Source organism: Perognathus longimembris, chromosome 3 (genome assembly GCF_023159225.1).
Source record: "Perognathus longimembris pacificus isolate PPM17 chromosome 3, ASM2315922v1, whole genome shotgun sequence".
NCBI lineage: Eukaryota > Metazoa > Chordata > Mammalia > Rodentia > Heteromyidae > Perognathus > Perognathus longimembris.
Window position 1 is genome coordinate 62,414,601 of NC_063163.1, and position 23,164 is coordinate 62,437,764.

Below are 23,164 nucleotides of genomic sequence, written 5' to 3' on the forward strand. Positions count from 1 at the left end.
TTATATACTTATGAAGACAGAGATAAAATATATATTTGGAGAGAAGAGGGTCTATTCAGATTTTCTTTTCCTAGTAAAATCTCAACAGACCCCCTGGGCAGAGCTAGTGGTCCTAGCCACCTAAGCTCTCGGATGACTTTTCATGAAGAATTAAAGTTAAAACATTAGGAGATACTTAAGGAAAAAAAATCAGAATTTCAGATGAAGAATGAAGCAAAACAAAAACTAGATTATATTCTTGACATTAGTGTAAATGTCTGTTTTTCATTCAGAATCACAGAATATAATTCAAATTGTAAGTAGCAGTTGTAGCTAACATTACAGGCATGGGATAGGAATATGGCCTAGTGGCAAGAGTGCTTCCCTCATATACATGAAGGCCTGGGTTCGATTCCCCAGCACCACATATACAGAAAACGGCCAGAAATGGCTCTGTGGCTCAAGTGGCAGAGTGCTAGCCTTGAGCAAAAAGAAGCCAGGGACAGTGCTCAGGCCCTGAGTCCAAGCCTCAGGACTGGCAAAAAAATATATAACAAAACGATAACATTACAGGCATGAGCTGCTGGTGCCTGTCACTCCTGCCTTTTTTTTTTTGCCAGGCCTGGGGCTTGGACTCAGGGCCTGAGCACTGTCCCTGGCTTCTTTTTGCTCAAGGCTAGCAACTCTGCCACTTGAGCCACAGCACCACTTCCAGCTTTTTCTATATATATGAGAAATCGAACCCAGGGCTTCATGTATACAAGGCAAGCTCTCTTGCTACTAGGCCATATTCCCAGCGTGTTTCTTTTTTTAAATTCTAGATAAAGCATAACTTTTCCTGACCATGATTCTGCACCTCACAGGATTTAAAATTTTAATCTTTCTTATTTTCTAGTTCCATTTGTCCAATTCAGAAAAGGAGCGTTATGAAAAGGAATTTAGCCAAGACAGACAACAAGAAATTTTGAGAAGAGTAGCAAGAGATTTACCTATCTATACCACCTCAGCTTCAAAAGGTATGAAAAGTGTCTTTATTCTGCTCGTCCCTGATGGTAGGAAGCTGATACCTGGAGGATCATAGTTTGTCAGCCTGGGAAAAAATGTATGTGAGAGTCCATCTCTAAAATAACCAGTGAAAAAAGGTAGAGCACTAGCAGAACAAGCCAGCCCAGGAGTTGTGAGGCCCGGAATTCAAACCCGAGTAAGGTCTACCCGCCCCCCCCCCCATGGTGTTTATTTCTACCAGGATACATTTGCATGAATTGATAGTTAAGTAGATATACAATGATTTATCACAATTGATGTGTACTAGAAAAAAATAAACCGTTTTCTGTTTTTTCTATGGTGTATCAGATATGGATGGATATGTAATTATCTCATCAGGTTTTCTAAGCAGCCTACTTTTTTTTTTAATTTTAGCCAGGATTTATTTTAGTAAAACAGGGTTATAAAGTAGGGAGAAATGGGGCAGAGAAATATTTCTTGTTCCTCATGTAGGAAATAGGAGTTTATAGACTCTTAAGGGGCTCATTTTAATATGAATTTTTATTTTCTACCTATTATTTCCCCCAACTCAAGTTTTACAGTTTAAAATTTTTCAAGTGTTGGGGCTGGGGATATGGCCTAGTGGCAAGAGTGCTTGCCTCGCATACATGCGGCCCTGGGTTCAATTCCCCAGCACCACATATACAGAAAACGGCCAGAAGTGGCGCTGTGGCTCAAGTGGTAGAGTGCTAGCCTTGAGCAAAAAGAAGCCAGGGACAGAGCTCAGGCCCTGAGTCCAAGGCCCAGGAATGGCCAAAAAAAAAAAAAAATTTTTCAAGTGTTATTCCTAATAAGCCATCATTTGGAAATTCTTATTTGAATTGGTTAATTGTGTGTCATCACTGAGTAATAAATCCAGAACTTACCAAGAATGGGGAGCAGTCAAACATAAGAAAGTTCTAGGGATCGTGGTCTAAACCTATAATCCCAGTTCTTCTGGAGGTTGTAGGGAAGAGTATCACAATCTGAAACCAGTGAGGAAAAAAACACAGAATAGGTATCATATCTGAAAAGCAATCAGAAAGTAAAAAGCTAAGAGTGTGGCTCAAGCAGTAGTGTAAGGCCCCAAGTTCAATCCCCTATATCAAAATATAAAGGAGGGAGGAGAGAGAGGGAGAGGGTTAGGAGAAACTTTACCAAACAGCCAATATTCAGAGACCAAGCTGTGAAATCGTGTTTATGGGCTCTGAGCCCATGCTATTTCCTCTGTACCGCTTCTTTCACTGGAGGTTCATGACTGAAACAGCAGCTTCCTTTCTCAGGTTTAGCCTTATGATGGGAGGAATCTGTGAGTGCCTAAGCTGCTCATTTAAGTATAGGAGCTTGTTTTAAATTATGTATTACATACTTCATTAATTGATTCAAGTGATAGACAATATGGTGAGTTTAAGAGTTATTCTGTGTTAAATGTTTTGCATATGAACTCATTTAAACCAGAATGTGGCTAAGCGGTAGAGAGCTTGCCTACCATGCCTGAAGCTCTGGGCTCGATTCCTCAGCACCACATACACAGAAAAAGCTGGAAGTGGTGCTGTGACTCAAGTGGTAGAGTGCTAGCCTTGAGCAAAAGAAGCTCAGGAACAGTGCCCGGGCCTTGAGTTTAAGCCCCAGGACTGGCCCAAAAAAAACAAAAAAAAAACCTATGAAGTAGGTACTACAGTCCCTGTTTTGCATATGGAGAAACTAAGGCACTATTGTGGGACATGCAAGTCCCATTCATTGTATGAGAACCAGCCTGAGGTGCAACTTAGGAATTGACAGTTTATGGGCTGGAGGCTTGTCTCACGTGATAGAAAAGCCCTAAGTTCAAACTTCAGCATGCACACACAGAAAAACGAAAACAAAAGTTTCAGTATCTGCATATTTTGGGAGATATCTGATTGACTTTAAAATGCACTTAATACTAAGTTTTTACAGTGCAGTTTTTCTGTTACTGGTGCAGTGCAAGTTACTTGAACTTCCTAAGGCTTTCATTCTTCATTTCAAAATTAGAATAAGCTGGCCATTAGTGGCTGGGCATCACACCTGTAATCCTAGCTACTCAAGATGCTGAGATCCGAGAATTATGGTTTGAAGCCAGCCCAGGCAAGAATGTCTGTGAAACTTTTATCTCCAATTAACTACCAAAAAAAAAAAAAAAGCAGGAAGGGCAGTTCTGACTCAAATGGTAAAGTTGCCTTAAACAAAAAAGCTTAATTAATGAGAGTAACCAGCACTATCTAATAAATAACAACAATAATAATAATACATACATACATACCTAAGTTAAGAATAACTTTAAATCTGTGTTGGTAGATACATTAAATTAGATGATATAAATGAGACCATGAACATCTTGGCATGTAATAAACTTCAATAAATTTTATTTTCTTTACTTTCAGTATATGATAGCTAAGTTTAAATAATCCTTATTCTTTTAAGATGTTTTATTAGTATGCCTTAATTGTACCAGGGAGGGGGGGTCAGACTCATTGTGACATTCCCATACATACACATTATGCCCACTCCATCAACCTATTCTCTCTATTGCTCCCCTTATCTCCCATGGACCCCTCTTAAAACTGTTTCAATTGCTTTCATTATTCTGTTTTCATATGTGTGTGTAGTTTTCCCACAGTATTCATCCTTATTCACCCTCTCACCTCCTGCTGATACCTGTCTCCCAACTGAGCATGTGTTACACCTTGTCATTCATTATTTTTACTGCATATTAGTAATATGTTAATTATGAACAGTCTGGTTTATAGCAACTAGAATTCATAGCTCTATAGCAACTAGAATTCATAGCTCTATAGATTAGATGCCCTAACCCAGGGAATTTATGAATCCCTGTGAATGATATGCAGCATTTTAGATACATGTTAGTTTCCAAAACTACATGAAAAGATAACTGTTTTTGAACATTATTTGTGCCTTTACAAAGGTCTAGTAAATCTGTGTTCTAGCCCAGCTCTGCTAGTTTTCTTACTGTTTGGCTTTCTATAAGTTACCTATTTGGTTTGGATCCACTTTATTTAATTCAGAAACTGCTGGCAAATAACATTTCTTAGGTTCTCTTCTGTTACGACATTTTGATTTGAGAACTTCCCCCAATGCATTTTAGTTGTGTTTTGTTTTGTTTTAAATTAAAGCTGGGTGCTGGTGGCTTATGTCTGTAATCCTAGCTACTCAGGAGGCTGAGACCCAAGGATCCTGGTTCAGAGCCAGCCTGGGCAAGAAAGTGTGTCAGACACTTATCTCCAATTAACCATCAGAAAACTGGAAGTGGCACCATGGATCAAAGTGGTAGAATGCTAGTCTTGAGCAAAAAGAGCTCCAGAGGGCTAGGGATATGGCCTAGTGGCAAGAGTGCTCGCCTCCTATACATGAAGCCCTGGGTCTGATTTCCCAGCACCACATATATAGAAAATGGCCAGAAGTGGCGCTATGGCTCAAGTGGCAGAGTGCTAGCCTTGAGCAAAAAGAAGCCAGGGACAGTGCTCAGGCCCTGAGTTCAAGCTCCAGGACTGGCCAAAATAAAACAAAATAAAAAATGTTAAAAAAATAAAAATAAAAAAAAAAAAGAGAGAGGGCTGGGGATATAGCCTAGTGGCAAGAGTGCTTGCCTCGGATACACGAGGCCCTAGGTTCGATTCCCCAGCACCACATATACAGAAAATGGCCAGAAGTGGCGCTGTGGCTCAAGTGGCGGAATGCTAGCCTTGAGCGGGAAGAAGCCAGGGACAGTGCCCAGGCCCTGAGTCCAAGGGCCAGGACTGGCAAAAAAAAAAAAAAAAGAGCTCCAGAACAGTGCCCAGGCCCTGAATTCAAGCCTCATAACTGACACAAAAGAAAAAGGAAAGAAATTACTGTCAATAGAGCAGGAAACTTGTTGAAATTATTTTAGGAAATAGGTAATATAAGGAAGAGTGATGGAAGGAGTGAGTCTGATTGGAACACATATACATGTGTGAAAATTTCACAGTGTCATTCCCCCTGTATAACTACCGTATGCTAATAAAACTTACTAGTTGTCCATTTACCACAGTTGTTTATCTTACCATTAGATTATTTAAATTTGCACATCCTTCATTGTCTTCTTTTACCTCTTCCATGTAGCTATCAGATACTGTGAAAAATGTCAGTTGATCAAACCTGATCGGGCGCATCACTGCTCTGCATGCGACACGTAAGTGTTACTACGCCTTTGCTTTCATTTAAGCCCAACACTGGAAACCAGTGATGGGAAAAGGAGGAAGGAAGTGACATTTTACACTTCACATAAGCTTGAAGGAAAAAACTGAACAAAAATAAATACTTAGCCCAAAGCATTTTGTCCTCTCCTATTTGCTGTGGGTAAAGAGCTAGAAAAAATGTTTCTGTAAGCCAAAATATATGCAAACATAATCTTTTTTTTTTTTTTTTTGCCAGTCCTGGGCCTTGGACTCAGGGCCTGATCACTGTCCCTGGCTTCTTCTTGCTCAAGGCTAGCACTCTACCACTTGAGCCACAGCGCCACTTCTGGCCATTTTCTGTATATGTGGTGCTGGGGAATCAAACCCAGGGCCTCATGTATAGGAGGCAAGCACTCTTGCCACTAGGCCATATTCCCAGCCCCCCTGGCTTTTTTCTTGGCAGTTAATTGAAAATAAAACTTTCTTGCCTGGACTAGTTTCGAACTCCAGTCTTCAGCTCTCAGCCTTCTGAGTATTTAGAATTACAGATGTGAGCCAATAGTTCCTGACTGTTTTTATGACTGATACTGATATTAAAACCTGAAAGAGGGCTGGTAGTATGGCATAGTGGCAAGAGTGCTTGCCTTGTATACATGAAGCCCTGGGTTCAATTCCTCAGCACCACATATATAGAAAAAGCCAGGAGTGGTGCTGTGGCTCAAGTGGTAGAGTGCTATCCTTGAGCAAAAAAGAAGCCAGGGACAGTGCTCAGGCCCTGAGTTCAAGCCCCAGGACTGGCCAAAAAAAAAAAAAAAAAACTTAAAAGACAACCAAAACAATTTTAGAGGGTTGTTTTTGTTTCCAGTTATCGTGAATAAACTTAGCTAGAAAAATATAAAAGAGTTTACTTCTTGTGGCATGTACAAGAAAGCAAGTGTATGAAAGAAAAGACTGCTTGGAACCTCAGTCCTTGCTCTTGAATTAAGCTTAGTATTCACACTTGTTATATATTTCTTGTGTTGACCTGCAGGTAACTTTATGCAATTATAAAGTTACTACTAGGGAGACAAATTTGGGTATTTGGGTTTTTTTTTAAAATAAAGTATTGCCTATAAGTAATATAAATTTGTATTTGAAAATGTGGAAAAGAACCATTTCCAGTCTCATCAGTGTTGATGTTTTAGAATATTCACTTCTCATATTTTTATGATGTGAATGTTGAAAATAACATAGGAATCATCTAAGTGCATTCTATCTTCAACTAATTTTTAAGGTAGACCTTTCTGAATATTAAAATTCTGAATATTAAAATGTCATTTTATATTTATAGTATACTGAAGTAGATCTGCCCCTCTGGTTTCCCGTCTAAATAATTATGACCTCTTACTTACACAGTACTTTAAAATACCAGAAATTATATCTAATCTAATGCTTCTGAGTTAGTTGTCTTGTATCATTTAAAGGAAACTTCTAAGTCAGAACAAAATGATAAGAAATTAAAATTGATTTCTGCATAAATTTTCTTATGCTTATTTGTTTCATAGATGTATTCTTAAGATGGATCATCACTGCCCATGGTATGTATTACAAAAGAGAAAATGGTCTAGTGGGGTGGAAGAGGCACTGTGGCTCAAGTACTTGGTTGAACACTACCTTGAGCTGAAGAGCTCAGGGACAATGCCCAGGCCCAGAATTCAAGCCCCACAACTGACAAAAACATAAAGAAAAATAAAACCAAAAAAAAAATAAGGAGGTGCAGAATTAAAGGAAGAGAAACCGTCTGTGAGACAAAGAATCCATTCCATTGGCCACCTGTGTGTGGCCTGGCATGCTCTATAAGTGTTGTAACCTGATTGGCCACCTGTGTGCGGCAAGCTTGACCATGTGGTGTTTGCCTTTATAACCCGACCCTGAGCATGGCCCGGGGTGTGCAGTACCAGCTCCCAAGTCTGGGCTGCGACCCTGGCCAGTCAGTTTACTTTTTACTTCCCCAATAAATCCATCTTTTTACTTGGGGGCGGGGGGGAAATGGTCTAAGGGGGTGGAGAGGTGGGAAGAAGAAAATTTACAAATTCTTTTCTACTTCTGAGGATGGAACTTAGGACCTCACAGGCTTAAGAAGTTCTGCTGAGCTGGACTCCCCTCCCCCCATATTGCAATGTTTTGAAGGTCAATTTAATAGAGACTAAAACTGATATAATTACACCTATGCGCATATATATATATATATATATATATATATATATATATATATATGGGGTGTGTGTGTGTGTATACAGGGGTTTGAACTCAGGGCCTCAGTGCTGTCCTGAGCATTTGTGTTCAAGGCTAGTGCTCTGCCATTTAAGCCACACCTCCATCTCTGGCTGTTTGGTGGTTAAATGGAGATAAGAATCTCATGGACTTTCCCAGGGCTGGCTTCAAACTTTGATTCTCAGATCTCAGCTCCCTGAGTAGTTAGGATTATAGGTGTGAGCCACCCACTCAGCTGTATAGACATATTTATTAGACTGCCTCTTGTTTCCCAAATGGTCCATCCCAAAGTAATAATGATTATAAGTTTTCTGATTTCTTAGTCTTTTATTATGGTTTTTTTTAAATGTGAAATATATGACCTTAACTATTTCTGTAAGTGTATGGTTCACTAGTTAAGTATATTTACATACTTACACATTCCCCAGAACCTGAACATCTTGTAAGACTCAAACTATGTTTTATTGAACAACTCTCCATGAACCTTCCTACCAGCCCTTGGCATCCCCCATTCCACTTTCTATTTCTGCGAATTTGTGATCTTTCTTATTTTTATAGTGTGACTTTCTTTGTTCTTCTAGGGTGAATAACTGTGTGGGATTTTCTAATTACAAATTTTTCCTGCTGTTTTTGTTGTATTCCCTATCATACTGCCTTTTCGTGGCAACAACCGTTTTAGAATACTTTATAAAATTTTGGACGGTAAGTCTTTATTTCCTGTCTTAAAAAAATGTGTTAAAGATATTTTTAAGATGTTATATTCCTAAAGAATGACTTCATTGGTGCTGGGAATATGGCCTAGTGGTAAGAGTACTTGCCTCGTATACATGAAGCCCTGAGTTCGATTCCCCAGCACCACATATATAGAAAATGGCCAGAAGTGGTGCTGTGGCTCAAGTGGTAGAGTGCTAGCCTTGAGCAAAAAGAAGCCAGGACAGTGCTCAGGCCCTGAGTCCAAGGCCCAGGACTAGCCAAAAAAAAAGAGAATGACTTCATTATTATAAGTGGATACCTTTATTTTCATTTTACTAGACTCTGAGTTAATTACAGAACCGACAGGGATATTTTACTTTCACAAACATTTCTATGTGTTAATCAGTGTATATTCCACAGATATAGTCAGTTTCAATCGATGATCTAGATTGTTCTTTGCCATATTCTTTTTTTTTTTTTTTTTTTGGCCAGTCCTGGGCCTTGGACTCAGGGCCTGAGCACTGTCCCTGGCTTCTTCCCGCTCAAGGCTAGCACTCTGCCACTTGAGCCACAGCGCCGCTTCTGGCCGTTTTCTGTATATGTGGTGCTGGGGAATCGAACCTAGAGCCTCGTGTATCCGAGGCAGGCACTCTTGCCACTAGGCTATATCCCCAGCCCTCTTTGCCATATTCTTAACAAAGACAAATTTTTGAGGAAGTAACTGCTTTTTTTGGTTGAATGCTGCTTACAGTTTTATACAGAAGTGATAATCCCAGCCCCTTAGAGGTTACCCCTGCCCCTTTTTTGGAAGGGGGGGGCATACTGGGATTTGAACTCAAGATGTCATACTTACAAGTCTAGTGGTCTACCACTAGACTTGAGCCAGGCCTCCAACCCTGTTTTTTGATGGTTATTTGGAGATGTTCTTCTCAGGCTGACCTCAAACTGTGATTCTCCAAATCTCAGTCTCCCGGGTAGCTAGGGTGATAAGTTTGAGCCATCGGATTTTTCATGTCTAGATTTTTTTAAACACTTGTAAAAATGACAAATAACTAAAAGTTTGTTGTTGTTTTCAGTAAGTCAGTTACCTATGACTCATGCCATAAATTACAAAGAAATGCAGTGCAGTTCAAAAAATGCCTACGACAACTCTTTACAGATGATGTGCTGTAACCTTTGGGATGTTGTATTATTATTTGTTGTGGGGGTGTTGTACTAGGGTTTATACTCAGAGTCTTAGGCTTGCTAGGTTAGGCAGTCACTCTGCAAGAAAGCCATGTCTCTAGCCCTTTTTCTGCACTAGAGGTAGGATCTTATGTCCTACTCTGGTCTACATGACCACACACAGCTTCTTCCATTTTGAAAGACTCTTGCAGATTTTCTGCCCAGTCTGGCCTTGAACCATGATCCTTCTGATTTCAGCCTTCCAAATAACTAGGAGTAACAAATTATTATGTGAAAGAAATTAGGTCCAAACAATACATGTAGGTTAGGTGCAATGGTCCAGGTTTGTAATCCTAGTTACTCAGGAGGCAAAGATTGAGAAGACCGTGGCTGAAGGCCAGCACTGACAACAAAGATAGCAAGATCTGTCTCAACAAAATACTGGGTGTGGTGTTGTGAATCTCTCATTCTAGGTATGAAATAGATCTGAAATCCAGGTTCACTCCTGGGTGGGAAATGAGACTCCATCTCAAAACTATGAAACATAAAAGGACTAGAAACATAGTTTAGTGGTAGAGTGCCGAACAAGCACAAAGTCCTGAGTGCAGTCCCAGTACTGATCCCCCGTACCCCTAAAAATGCATACATACATTATGCAACTGTGCTTTTATAGGAAAACAACATATAAATGTGTCAGGTCTTCACTGGAAAAAAATGTATTTAAAAATTGCTAACCATAATTACTTCTGGAAAGATCTATTAGGAAGAGAGACATGCTTTTAAAAATTACCCTTTGAACTGGGTTTTGATGACTAACACCTGTAATCCTAGCTACTCAGGCGGCTAAGATCTAGGATTACAGTTTGAAGCCAACCCAGGCAGGAAAGTCCATGACATTTTTATCTCCAATTCATCACTAAAAAGCCAGAAGTGGACCTGTGGCTCAAGTGGTAGAGTGCTATCTGCGAGTGAAAAAACAGGAACAATGCTTAGGCCCTGAATTTGAAGTTTCAATACCAGGACTAGCACATACCCATATACACTCACACACACAAAGGGTCTCTTGATGGCCGAGCTGAGTATGTGGGAGAAGGGCCTGAGTTAGTGTGGCTGCCATGTATTGGGGCTGCTGATAGTTTCTAGCTGCAACATGGTTGTAGCAATAGAAACAAGGTGGTATGAAGTCAATCAAATCTGGCTTGGGGGACTACAACCAAATATCCAAAGAAATATGTATTTGCTGGGCTGGGAATGTGGCAAGAGTGCTTGCCTCCCATACATGAAGCCCTGGGTTCAGTTCCCCAGCACCACATAGATAGAAAATGGCCAGAAGTGGTGTTGTGGCTCAAGTGGCAGAGTGCTAGTGCTCAGGCCCTTAGTCCAAGCCCCAGGGCTGGCAAAAAAAAAAAAAGAAATATGTATTTCCTAACACATCATATTCTCTTTAGAAACAAATCTCTGTTTTGCTTTTTGTTTGTTCAGGTAGTTTTGTTTATTTTTGTTTTGTTTTGTCTTTGTGCCGTCCTAGAGCTTGAATTCATGGCCTGGGTGCTAGCCCTGAGCTCTATTCTATTCTACTCTACTGCTGGTCCTAGGGCTTGAATTCGGGCCTGGACTCTTGTCTCTGAACCTCCAGCTTTTTCTGAGTTGTTTATCAGAGATAAGAGTATCATGTACTTTCCTCCTCAAGCTGGCTTTGAACCTCGATCCTCAGCTCTCAGCTTTCTGAGTAGCTGGGATTAAAGGTATGAGCCACTGGCACCTGGCTTCCCTGAGCTTTTTCACTTAAGCCACAGTTCTACTTTTGGCTTTTTTCCCCCCTTTAGTAGTTAATTGGTGATAAGAGTCTCATGGGCTTTCCTGCCTAGTCTGGCTTCAAATCATGATCTTCATATCTCAGCCTCCTGAACAGCTAGATCTATAGAGGCATGAACCACCAGTGCATGGCGTTTTTGTTTGGCAAGGTTTGTTTCATGTTTGGTTTTTGTTATGTTCCTGGGGCTTGGACCCAGGGCCTATGCACTGTCCTTGAATTATTGTGTTCAAGACTCTATCTCTACCACTTGATCCACAGTCCCACTTTTGGCTTTTTTCAGTGATTAATTGGAGATAAGAATCTCTGAGATTTGTCTGCCTGAGCTGGCTTTGAACTATGATCCTCAGGTATCAGCCTCATGAATCGCTAGTATTACAGGCACGAGCCACCAGTACCTGGCTCAACAAATCTGTTTTTAAACTGAGGATATCTGAAATGCACATGAAGAGCTAAATGGTCTTGTCTGCTTTCTTGTAGTTTTTGTGAAAATGTTTTAGATGACCCTTAGAAAGTAATATCTTCGTATTCCTCCACACAACTATTTAGGATAACTGTATAAAATTTGGTTTCTTAATATATTGTCTCTATTTGCACAAGCTTTGCCGCAGGAAATCCACAGAGAATTGTCCAAAGGTAAAACATCATTGCCATGACATTCTCATAACCATTTCGATGACATTTTTAGTGACTGTGTATAATAAAAACTTGCTTCACAAGATAGTAAGGGAGCAGAAGCACGTAATGTGTTTTAAAGTTATATAATGGTTGTAGTGGGAGAGGAAAAAAATGTCAGAATGATCTAATGCATGACTGAGTAGTAGCTCATGAACCACGAGTTTAATCCCTAGCACAGAAAACAAAAAGAAAGCCCAACCACAAGGAAGAACACTGCTTCTTCTAACCTTCCTTTTAGTCTGTCCAAGGCTTTTAAGTTACACTAGGTAGCCTCTTGTTCTGAGAGACTAGGTGACTCATAGTAAAAGCTAACATCGAAAGGCTTCCTCCTCCTTCTATTAATAGATACTAATTTCTTCTAGGTTAAAACTTGGCTTCTGTTAAAATGCATGTAGCCATAAGAAGGAATGGCAGAGGAGCTGTTTTCATTCATTAATACCTGTGGTAGATTTATTTATCAAAATTGGCAATTACCTAAAAGGCTGTGTCTATAGAAAATGCAACAAGGATGAACAGGTAGGCTCAGCAGCTCAAGGCACGAATAACTTTAAAGTGGATACGGCCATAGAGATGAGCGTAACACAAGAGTGACATGGAAATGCGTCACAGCTCTGCCGCTCACAGCATGTAATGCGTCATGAAGCAAGTGTGTTAGCATAGATGTGCATTCTGCATGTTGGAGAAAGCTTGCCTATATACAGAGTAGAAGAGTCCATCTTTTCATCATATGACAGAAACCATTGCTAAATTTAAATATTTAAGAGCCTTTTTAAAAAAAAACAAAGACTTTCTGATTTCATATGTAAATACTTCAATATACTAATTCCTTATTTTTGCAAATTGTTGCTTTGGGGATACATTTTTCTAATTTAGTGTATTCTTTGTCTGTAGAGAATTTTTGGTGAATTCATCTTCAGGCCAGAACTGAGGGATAAATGGTATTTTAGAGATTCAGTATTCTCCAGGTTAACTCTTCCTTTTTTCTCTCCTCAGAATGAGCTGGCAGATCCACATGTAAAATTCCACGTGCTTTTCCTGTTCTTTGTGTCTGCAATGTTCTTCATCAGCATCCTCTCATTATTCAGCTACCACTGCTGGCTAGTTGGAAAAAATAGAACAACCATAGGTAAGCAAGCTAAAATCAGAATGACTTAAGAAAATGACCACATGAAATCTAGAAAAGCTTGGCATCACTGGCTCACACCTATAATCCTAACTACTCAGGAGGCTGAGATCTGAGGACCATGAGTTCAAAGCCAGTGGATAGGAAAATCCATGAAACACTTTATCTTCAGTTAATTACCAAAAAGCTGGAAGTGGAGCTATAGCTCAAGTGGTAGAGTGCAATCTTTGAGGGAAAATGCTTAGGAACAGTGGCTAGAGCCTGAGTTCAAGCCTCAGTACCATCACACATACAAAATTACATTAAAAATACACGAATAGGTTCTACTACTATGCAGTAACTGCACACTTACTTAGAAAATTAATCATAATCATGTGAAATGAACTTGGGTATTTTGTAGCCTAGTTTTCAAGCCACATGAAGTTGATTCCATGACCTATTAATGGGTTTGCATACTTTGAAAAATATCTTACCTTAGCTTACCACTTTCTTTATAGCCTCGCCTCTCACAACATGGTCTGTGGCTGTTTCTCCACTGCTACAACCAGGGTTTTATTCTTCTATGCTTCTAGGCTATTTTATTCTGTCACCTCTGCCCTTCATAACTGTCACCTACCCACCATGAGGTCATTTTCTCACAGTTTAACAAGTTCCTATATTCAAACTGTTGCCATTATTTCAAATGATAATTTCATTATTTCAAAAGGGCAAATATAAGCCCCTTTGATTTTGGTGGCCACTCATTCCCATAACATATTGATCCACTTGGAACTCAGGAATCTCTGGAAATGGAGAAAAAAAAATTTTCTTCTTGTGATGATGGGGTTTGATTGATCTCAGGGCCTGAGCTCTGTTCTTGAGGGTTTTTATTTTGCTTTGTTTGCCCAAGGATAGCACTCTCCTAGGTTTTTTTCCTTCTCTTCTGCTTTCATTTCTTACCCTGTCTATTCTAGAGCCTTTGGTAGCTTTCAAATTAGCACCCATAAATATTCTATTGCTAAATTTTCTCCCAAAATTCCTTTGCTAAATGAGGCCCTGGATTGTCATTCATCTAATGGGTCCCCATGTACAGAGGGGGTGTTGACAGCTGAAAGATTCCATTGAGATTGTTAAAACTACAGATTGAAGGTTCAGAACATATGATTCAGCAGCAAGTCATGAGGTTCTGGCCCGCCTCTTCACCTGTTTCTGGCAGCATAAATGGAGATTTGCATCTTTTCCTGCATTCCTTACCCATTTGTGAGTCCTTCAGAGAAAAACTAAAGTCACAAGTAGGCTCTCATCTTCCCCCTTTTATATTCTCATTTTTCTCCTGTTCCTGTCACCGTTCCCCCTCCGCCTTTTTTTTTTTTGTCTTTTAAAAAACATTTTTAGCAGTTGGGAATGTGGCTTAGTGGTAGAGTGCTTGCCTTGCATGCATGAAGCCCAGGGCTCAATTCCTCAGCACCACATAAATAGAAAAGGCCGGAAGTGGTCCTGTGGCTCAAGTGGCAGAGTGCTAGCCTTGAGAAAAAGAAGCCAGGGACAGTGCTCAGGCTCTGAGCCCAAGCCCCAGGACTGGCCAAAAAAAGTTTTTTTTAATTTTTAGTTGATACATAGTAATCGTATGTATTTATTGGACACAGTGTGACATTTCAATGTATAACTGGTATATCTGCCACCATTGCCACCACAAATGTCTTATCATTTCTAGTTACTCTTGATGGTTGTAAAACTACTATTCATTTTAAATTATAGCTTTCCATGTGAAAAATATAAACAAGCAGTAAGTTTATACTTTACATCCTTTTTTATTTTAAAATAGATTACAAGTATATGTACACGTGTGTGACTATATACATGTGTGTATGTATATTCTTTTGTTTGTTTTGAAACAGAATCATTCCGTTCACCTACATTTTCGTATGGACCTGATGGAAATGGTTTCTCTCTTGGATATATTAAAAATTGGAGACAAGTCTTTGGTGATGAAAAGAAATACTGGCTACTTCCAATATTTTCAAGGTAATTTTTTAAATGGAGGTGGTAGTCTCTGTGTATCAGGTTAAATGTCTTCATATGCAGAGAGTGCAATGTGTAGTGGTAATTTTTTGTTTGGGGCTTTGGGGGAGGGTTTTGAAGTACAGGAGTTTGAACTTGGGGCCTCTCATTTGCTAGGCCAGCACTCTACCATTTGAGTGATGCCCTGAACCCTTTTTACTTTATTTTTCAGAGAAGATCTCCCATTTTTTGCTTGGGCTGGCCTGGACTGCAGTCCTCCTACTTCTGCCTCCCACATAGTTGTGATTACAAATGGGCACCACAGTACTTGCCCGGGCTGGCCCCATTCTCCCAATCTCTACCTCCCAAATAGCTGAAGTGACAGGTGAGAGCCCTCGCACCTGGCTCACAGTGACAGTTCTGGGGGCCTTCAAAATGAAATTTCTGAGTATCACAAATATATTTTTACTGTTCCTTTTTAAAAAAAGTTAGATATCTTAAGTGAGTGAGTGTGTATTTGAATGAGTAGGAAAAAAATAAAGCTGATTCATAAAATACAACCCATTTCTTAAAATTTTGTTCTGTTGGTAATACCAGGGCTTAAAATCAGGGCCTTGTGCATGCTTGGCTTGCTTGCCTAGCTGGCTCTCTACCTCTCCAGCCATGCTGCTAGCCCATATTTTTGCTGGTTGTTTATTTTTTTGCCAGTTCTGGGCCTTAAACTCAGGGCCTGAGCACTGTCCCTGATTTCTTTTTTGCTCAAGGCTAGCACTCTACTACTTGAGCCACAGCGCCACTTCTGGTCCCTTTCTATATATGTGTTGCTGAGGAATTGAACCGAGGGCTTCATGTATACGAGGCAAGCACTCTACCACTAGGCCATATTCCCAGCCCAGGTTTTTTTGTTTGTTTGTTTGTTTTTCGTATCCCAATTAGCCTCAAACCATGATCCTCCAGATCTCAGCCTCTGAGTAGCTAGGATTCTTGATGTGAGCCGCTGGTTTCCAGCTTAAAAAAAAAAAACCAAAACTTTATTTTGTTCAAAAAATAATTATTGGAAGTGAAAAAAAAATCACAAAGTTGTATTCTTAATGGCTATAGCTTCAAAGAATCTATCATAGAAGTGTATACAGGGTTGGTAGAGTGATGCCTGCCAATACTTCCTCCCCTCAACATAAAAGAACTGTGTATCTTTTCTTTCCTATAGAAGAGTTAATACATAAAGGAATTTTACCTCAGGTATGAAAGAATGTTTTCATTTATGCTTCATTCCCAGCCATCTAAGGCTGTCTAATCTCAGTTATTTTAGGAAAAGAAAAGCATATTTGAAAGTGAAGTGTCAATATTGGTAAAGAGTTGTAGGGTTTTCCTTAATTAACCTGATTGCCAGCTTTTTGTCTAAAAAGGCCTCCTTTGGCCACCATATTTGAAGGACTTTTTTGCTTGTATAGAATTCTAGACATTACTTCCGGGGGAAAAATGAGGGAGGAGGTAACAAGTTGAACAAGAAATGTACTCACAGCCTTACATATGAAACTGTAACCCCTCTGTACTTCACTTTGACAACAAAGGGGAAAAAAATCTAAAAAAGAATTCTGTAGACATTACTTCCCTATCTCTGGCTTACATTTTTTTCCATGAGAAGTTTGTGAGCTCTCCTGTTTCCATATGTAATGTGTCTTTTCTCTGACTGCTTTTAAAACTTTCTGCTTATCATGACTTTCATGAAATTTGATTTTGATATAATTTGGTTTCATTTTCTTCACATTATTGTGCTTAAGATTGAGCTTCTTGTCTCTGGTTTTGTAGATTTCATGAAGTTTGGAAATACTGTTGACTGTTGTTTCTTCTGTCATCTCTTTTTCCCTTCTCCTAATCCATGACTCATTGCTACTTGTCTTTTATTATGCCTTTTATTATTATTATGATGATGATATTTAAATATGTTATAGATACATATATATACTACATAGTTATACGTTGTGTGTGTGTGTGTGTGTGTGTGTGTGTGTGTTATAGCAGTCTTTGCCACAGCTCTACTTCTGGCAGTTAATTGGAGATAAGAATCTCATGGACTTTTCCTGCTCCAGCTGGCTTTGAACTATGAGCCACTAGTGCCAGACTTTCTGATTCTTTTCTGTCTGCCAGTTGTTTTTCCTTAGCTGTGGATCACATTTTCTGCTTCCTTCCATGTCAGTAACTCCTGGTTGGATAATGGACATTTCTACTGCTACATTGCTCAGTTGCCTAGATGTTTTGGGGGTTATTTTCCTCAAAGCTAGCACTCTACCACTTGAGCCACAGTGCCACTTCTGGCTTTTTCTGTTTATGTGGTACTGAGGAATCAAACCCAGGGCTTCATGCATGCTAGGCAATCACTCTATCATTAAGCCACATTCCCAGCCCCAGTTGCCTAGATTTTATTGTCTACACTTAAAGAATTCACACTTTGTTTGGGTTTTAACAGTAGCATTGTTTTTTCTAGGGCTTAACTTAGTCCTGTAATAAAGATTCTGTCTTTCGGGGCTGGGGATATGGCCTAGTGGCAAGAGAGCTTGCCTTGTATACATGAGGCCCTGGGTTCGATTCCCCAGCACCACATATACAGAAACCGGCCAGAAGTGGCGCTGTGGCTCAAGTGGCAGAATGCTAGCCTTGAGCAAAAGGAAGCCAGGGACAGTGTTCAGGCCCTGAGTCCAAGGCCCAGGACTGGCCAAAAAACAAAACAAAACAAAAAACAAAAGATTCTGTCTTTCGAACTATTATGTGAAATCACTTCTTTCTGGCTATTCAAATTTGGATGCCTCTCAATGCTGTGAAAACTCTATACATTTATTTAACTTTCATTTCCTAGCCATCCTTTTTCTTCCAGATTTACCTGTGTAATATCAAAATACAAGTACTAGGGGCTGGGAATATGGCCTAGTGATAGAGTGCTTGCCTCAAATACATGAAGCCCTGGGTTCTATTCCCCAATACCACATTTATAGAAAAAGCCAGAAATGGCATTGTGGCTTAAGAGCTAGAGTGCTAGCCTTGAGCAAAAAGAAGCCAAGGACAGTGCTCAGGCCCTGAGTCCCAAGCCCCAGGACTGGCAAAAAAACAAAACAAAACAAAAATTCATGCAAAATACAAGTACTGCACTGTGTAGATATCTGTAGTCATTTCCTTCCCTCTCTCTTCCTTCCTTCCCTCCCTCCTCCTCCCTTCTCCTTTCCCTACCTCATGTTGAGCTTATTGTACCATTGAACACTTTCCCAATACTAACTCCTTTCTCCCTCCTTTTCTCTCTCCCACCTTCCCTTCTCTCACTCCCCCTCCCCCCCAGTCCTGGGGATTGAACTCAGGGCTTATATTTGTTCCATTGGCACTCTGGCACTTAAGCTACTCCACCAGCCACTTTTTGCATTAAGATAGGGTCTTTCAGGGCTGGGAATATAGCCTAGTGGCAAGAGTGCTTGCCTCCTACACATGAAGCTCTCAGTTCGATTCCCCAGCACCACATATATGGAAAACGGCCAGAAGGGGTGCTGTGGCTCAGGTGGCAGAGTGCTAGCCTTGAGCAGGAAGAAGCCAGGGACAGTGCTCAGGCCCTGAGTCCAAGGCCCAGGACTGGCCAAAAAAAAATATATATATATATAGGGTCTTTCGCTTTATGTCCAGGGCATCCTGGACTTCAGTCTTCATTATTTGTGCAAGCCTGCTTTGCTGGGATGACAGGAGCACACTAGAGTACCCAGCCATTATGCTTCTTCTGTAGCTGGGATAACAAGCATGCACCACTCTGCCCAACCACTGGTTGAGATGGAGTCTCCCAGTCTTTTTTTTTTTTTTTTATCTAGGCTCAACTCCAACCATGATCTCTGGACCTCCATCTCCTGAGTAGCTAGGATTGCAGGCTTGAGCTTGCATATCTCCCTTTTTCTCAGCTTTATGCAGTAGGTTCAAGCCCTCAAAGCTCCATGTCTGACACCTTCATACAAACTACTTGTCTCGGCTTGGATTTCACTCCTGTTGCTGAGGTCCTGGCAAAAGGCTGGAATCACTTATTGTATTTCATTTTTCTTCTTTCTGAAACCACTGTCCTCTGCTGCCTATGTTGAAGTCCATCATTTTTATATACTGGTCTCTTTTTTACTACGATGGCACTTCAAATTTATAGTTAATCAGTCTTGGCTAGGAGTGAAAGGAAGATATACTTTTTTTTAGGATTAGAAGTTTCTTTAGGGCAGAGCTTCTCTTCTCCTTTATTCATTGCTACATCCTTGGTTCTCAGATATTACAAGAACATCATAGGCATTCAGTAGCTGTTTGCATCACAGTGTTGGAGAACCAAACCAGGGCCTTGTGTGTTCCAGGAAAGAACTTAACCACTAGATATTTGTATAGCTAATGTGTAGAATGAATAGGTAGAACTTATATCTTATATTTCAACATTAGCCTAAATGGTATCTTAAATGATTGTGAAACAATAAGTTAATTATCAAACCAGGTGCTGGTGGCTCACACCTATAATCCTAGCTACTCAGGACACTGAAGTGAGGATTGCAATTGGAAGCCAGTCTGGACAGGAAAGTCCATGAAACTCTTATCTTGGACTAACCACTAAAAAGCCAGAAGTAGAGCTGTGGCCCAGGTGGTAGAGTGCTAAATTTGAGCAAAGAAGCTCCCAGGAGAGAAGAAAGGTCAATTCTCCAAATGATTGAATAGCTACACTTAAGGTTCTAACTAGTCATCATGATCTTCATAAGCGAGGAAGACATAGTTTTTAGATACATATAAAAAAGGTTAACATCTTCATTGGGGATATACATCCTCTAAACTAGAAATCCTAGGAATTACTCAATTTGACCACTTTAACTTTTATGATTCAAATAATTACTTTCTTTATTATACAGTTTGGGAGATGGTTGCAGTTTTCCAACTCGCCTTGTAGGGATGGATCCAGAACAAGCTTCTGTTACAAACCCAAGTGAATATGCCAGAAGGTATGTTTCTTGTCCTTAAGTTTTTCATTATTGATGGTAAAAACAAACTGTATGTGTGTGTTGTACACGCATGTCTGTGGATACCTATACTTTCGGTAAGCCAGCCTAGGTAGGGAAAGAGAAGTTCTATTTAAGTTTTTTGAACTGAGGGCTGATCTGTGGTATGTGCTTAGGATAACCATATTTCACTTTAGCATCCAAACGCAGTCCATCCATATTAAAAACACGGGATGTGTTGTGTGTTGTCCCTGTGTAGAGGCTGTGCTAGTCCTCTCTATGCCATCTGAATTTTAGTGTATGTGCTTCCCAAAGTGAGCACAAGGACACTTCGGGGAGTCAGAAAGAGAATGCTGTGTCTAAAGCAAGTTAATTGTTACATTAGAACAGCCACATGCAGCTGGAGATGTCTGGGCTCACCAGGAAGGAAGTAAATATACTACAGCCCTCCTCCCCCCCCAGGATGTAAGATCTTCTTTCAGGTTTTGATTATGGGCTTCTACCAAAGTTTTTTTCATAGAAACTGGACACACTCACTGGTTTGGGGTTTGGGGTTTTTGTTTTGTTTTTTTTTTACTAGTATTACTGTACTAATCATTTTTATTTGTATCAATATATCTCAACTACAGTCAAGTAATGAGGGTTCAAATTGACTTCTTTTCTTAATAATTTTCTATAATTTCATGGTGATCAAATAGCTTTATAAACCCAATGAAAGAATGTATTTAGATAGAATTCTAAAGAAGCTAGGCATTTTTCTGTGAGTAAAACAGTTGAAGCACATTACAGATACCAATTCCAAATCAGCATAAAGACTGTAGGTCTTAGACCTTTGAGTCAAACATTTATTGTGGTTCTGAACAAATTGTTGAAACCGTCTGAGCCTCAGTTTCCCCCCCTGCCTGCAGGGGTCACTGACAGGGTGGACACCAAGCACCTAGCTCAGTGTCTAACCCCTTCCAAGCACCAGTAAGCTATAATTCCCCTCCCTTTTTCCCACCTCCATTCCCTCCCTTCCCTAGTTCTCATAGTTAGAAAAATAAGTCTACGCTAAATCACTAAATCATTTTTTCCCCTTAGATCTAAACTGCAGAGGTAGAAAGCAGAAAACTTGGGAAATGACAGGTAATTTTTTTGTACTGGCCGCAGACATAGCTCTTCACCTGTCCTTGTACTACTTTATGGCTCCCGATTAACACATTCAAACATTTCAGATTGGCCTCTGAAGCTTTTTTCTTTGTCTAATTGGTTTCATTGGCAGTGTTATAGTACACACTCCTGGGTGTAGAAAGCCATTTAATATAGGGGGGTTGTGGGCATATTTTCCTTGACAAGATAGCATATTCAGAGCACTGTGGTCTCATGACTTGCCCTCACATATTTAGGAGAAGGAATACTAATTGGCTGCTTATTAATTTTTTAATATCCTTTAGTGAATATTAAGCTGTGTAGTAAGTTATTTGCTCTCTCTTTTCAGTATTGGCTCAAATCAACCTTTTCCTACCAAACCACTCAGTGAGTCAAAGAACCGTTTGTTGGACAGTGAATCTCAGTGGCCAGAAAATGGAGCTGAAGAAGGTGTCGCCAGAGCAGGTAACATCTGAGAAAATACGACTTCATTAGCACAAATGAAAATCACCAGATTGAATAAATGTGGAAAAAGAAAATGTGATATTTTGAAATAGTAAAACATGAAATTTTTGATAAAATGTCTTGTATCTGGGGTGTTTGTGTGTGGCAGTATCTTCGGTGGGAGATAGGTATAGGCAGGCAGATGTAGTGACTTGGGTTGGGTTTCCTTCTGTCCTGTTCAGCTTGGTCTTGTTACCCAACCACACAATTCTTCCCTCAGATGTGAGAAGGTCTGTGGGCACTATTCTGAATGTTTGAAGCAGTGTTTATGTTTAGCATCTTGCTCTTAGTTGAAAAAACATCTTGGATATACATTGTACTTTTTGGTGCCATGGCTAAAAAAAGAGTTCACTGAATATATTTTAACCTTTCTTATCTTCTGTCTGCTATAGAAAAATAGTTTGAGACATCTAGTCAGTTGCACTAACTGTAGGAAATACTCTGAAAACTCACCAGTGGAATTGACAGTCCTTTTTGAAGGACAGAAACTTTTTGGCCAGTTCTGGGCCTTGAACTCAGGTCCTGAGCACTGTCCCTGGCTTCTTTTTGCTCAAGGCTAGCCCTCTGCCACTTGAGCCACAGCGCCACCTCTGGCCATTTTGTATATATGTGCTGCTGAGGAATCGAACCCAGGGTTTCATGTACGAGGCAAGCACTCTTGCATATTCCCAGCCCCACATTTTGGCTTTTAGTAGCATTTTAAACATTCCTTTGAGTTAGTATTTATAGAGTCTTCATTTGGATGCTTTCTAGACCTCTTGCATAAGATCACTGTAAACCTTTTTTGAAAAATATATACATATACACACACCTTAGAACTGTAATCTGGAAGCATTCTCACAAAACATATTACAAATGATGGCATGAAAAAATAATCTTGCAATAACTCAAAAGTTCAACTCTACAATGTCCTCTTAAACTGGCAGGACACCCGTTTGTTTTTTTCACGGTTTGTTTTTTTTTGTGGTTGTTGTTTTTTGCCAGTCCTGAGGCTTAAACTCAGGGCCTAGGCACTGTCCCTGAGCTTCTTTTGCTCAAGGACAGCTCTCTATCACTTGAACCACAGCTCCACTCTCGGTCTTTTCAGTTTATGTGGTGCTGAGGAGTTGAACCCAGGGCTTCATGCATGCTGGGCAAGCACTCTTCCACCAAGCCACATTCCCAGCCAACATAACAGATCTTCCACCAAGCAGACAAAAGAAAAGATTGGTTGGATTTTTGAAAAACTTTTCTAGGGAAACCTCATTTTTAGACATCTTTATTATTGCTGCTTCACAACAATTCAGTGCTTTAAGACCAGTGGAAATTTTCACAAGGATAAGCATGAAATCAAGCATTTCACTCATACCTGTGTCCTATACAGTTGAAAATGGTTGGTGCCCAGAGCCTATTTAATGCTTTACATAATAGTTGTTTGATGTAATTAATTTTACCATTTATCCAGAAACATAATGCCTTTTTTTTTGTCATGTCATATATAATTATGTGCTTGCAGGGACAAATAACCATGTTACAGTGGCAATAGAAAATTGAGTACCACTTGTTCATAACTAACCATTTGATAATTTCAAGGTAAGACAGCATGAAGGTAACTTCCTTGAGCAAATGTAGTTTATTTGCTTATTTCTAATGTAAATGTTATAATTTCTTAACTTTTCAATTATAT

The 23,164-nt window shown here is 39.9% G+C and overlaps 1 protein-coding gene across 4 annotated transcripts in view; it reads left to right on the forward strand.

The window, feature by feature from the left end:
* Zdhhc20 (zinc finger DHHC-type palmitoyltransferase 20) overlaps window positions 1-23,164 on the forward strand; it is a 50,911-nt gene that overhangs the window by 22,942 nt on the left and 4,805 nt on the right. Inside the window, exons 4-13 of one of the 4 annotated variants that reach the window (XR_007210367.1) lie at window positions 875-995; window positions 5,122-5,191; window positions 6,722-6,754; window positions 8,012-8,132; window positions 12,772-12,904; window positions 14,779-14,905; window positions 19,780-19,869; window positions 20,947-20,991; window positions 21,344-21,459; window positions 22,994-23,017. Coding sequence is in view for 3 of the 4 variants with exons in the window: in XM_048341656.1 (XP_048197613.1) it covers window positions 875-995; window positions 5,122-5,191; window positions 6,722-6,754; window positions 8,012-8,132; window positions 12,772-12,904; window positions 14,779-14,905; window positions 19,780-19,869; window positions 21,344-21,459; window positions 22,994-23,031 (849 nt within the window). In the remaining variant the exon portion in view is untranslated. Of the gene's footprint in view, window positions 1-874; window positions 996-5,121; window positions 5,192-6,721; window positions 6,755-8,011; window positions 8,133-12,771; window positions 12,905-14,778; window positions 14,906-19,779; window positions 19,870-20,946; window positions 20,992-21,343; window positions 21,480-22,993; window positions 23,071-23,164 lie in introns of those variants that run through there. The other 3 variants (XM_048341656.1, XM_048341658.1, XM_048341657.1) reach the window with 3 other exon arrangements.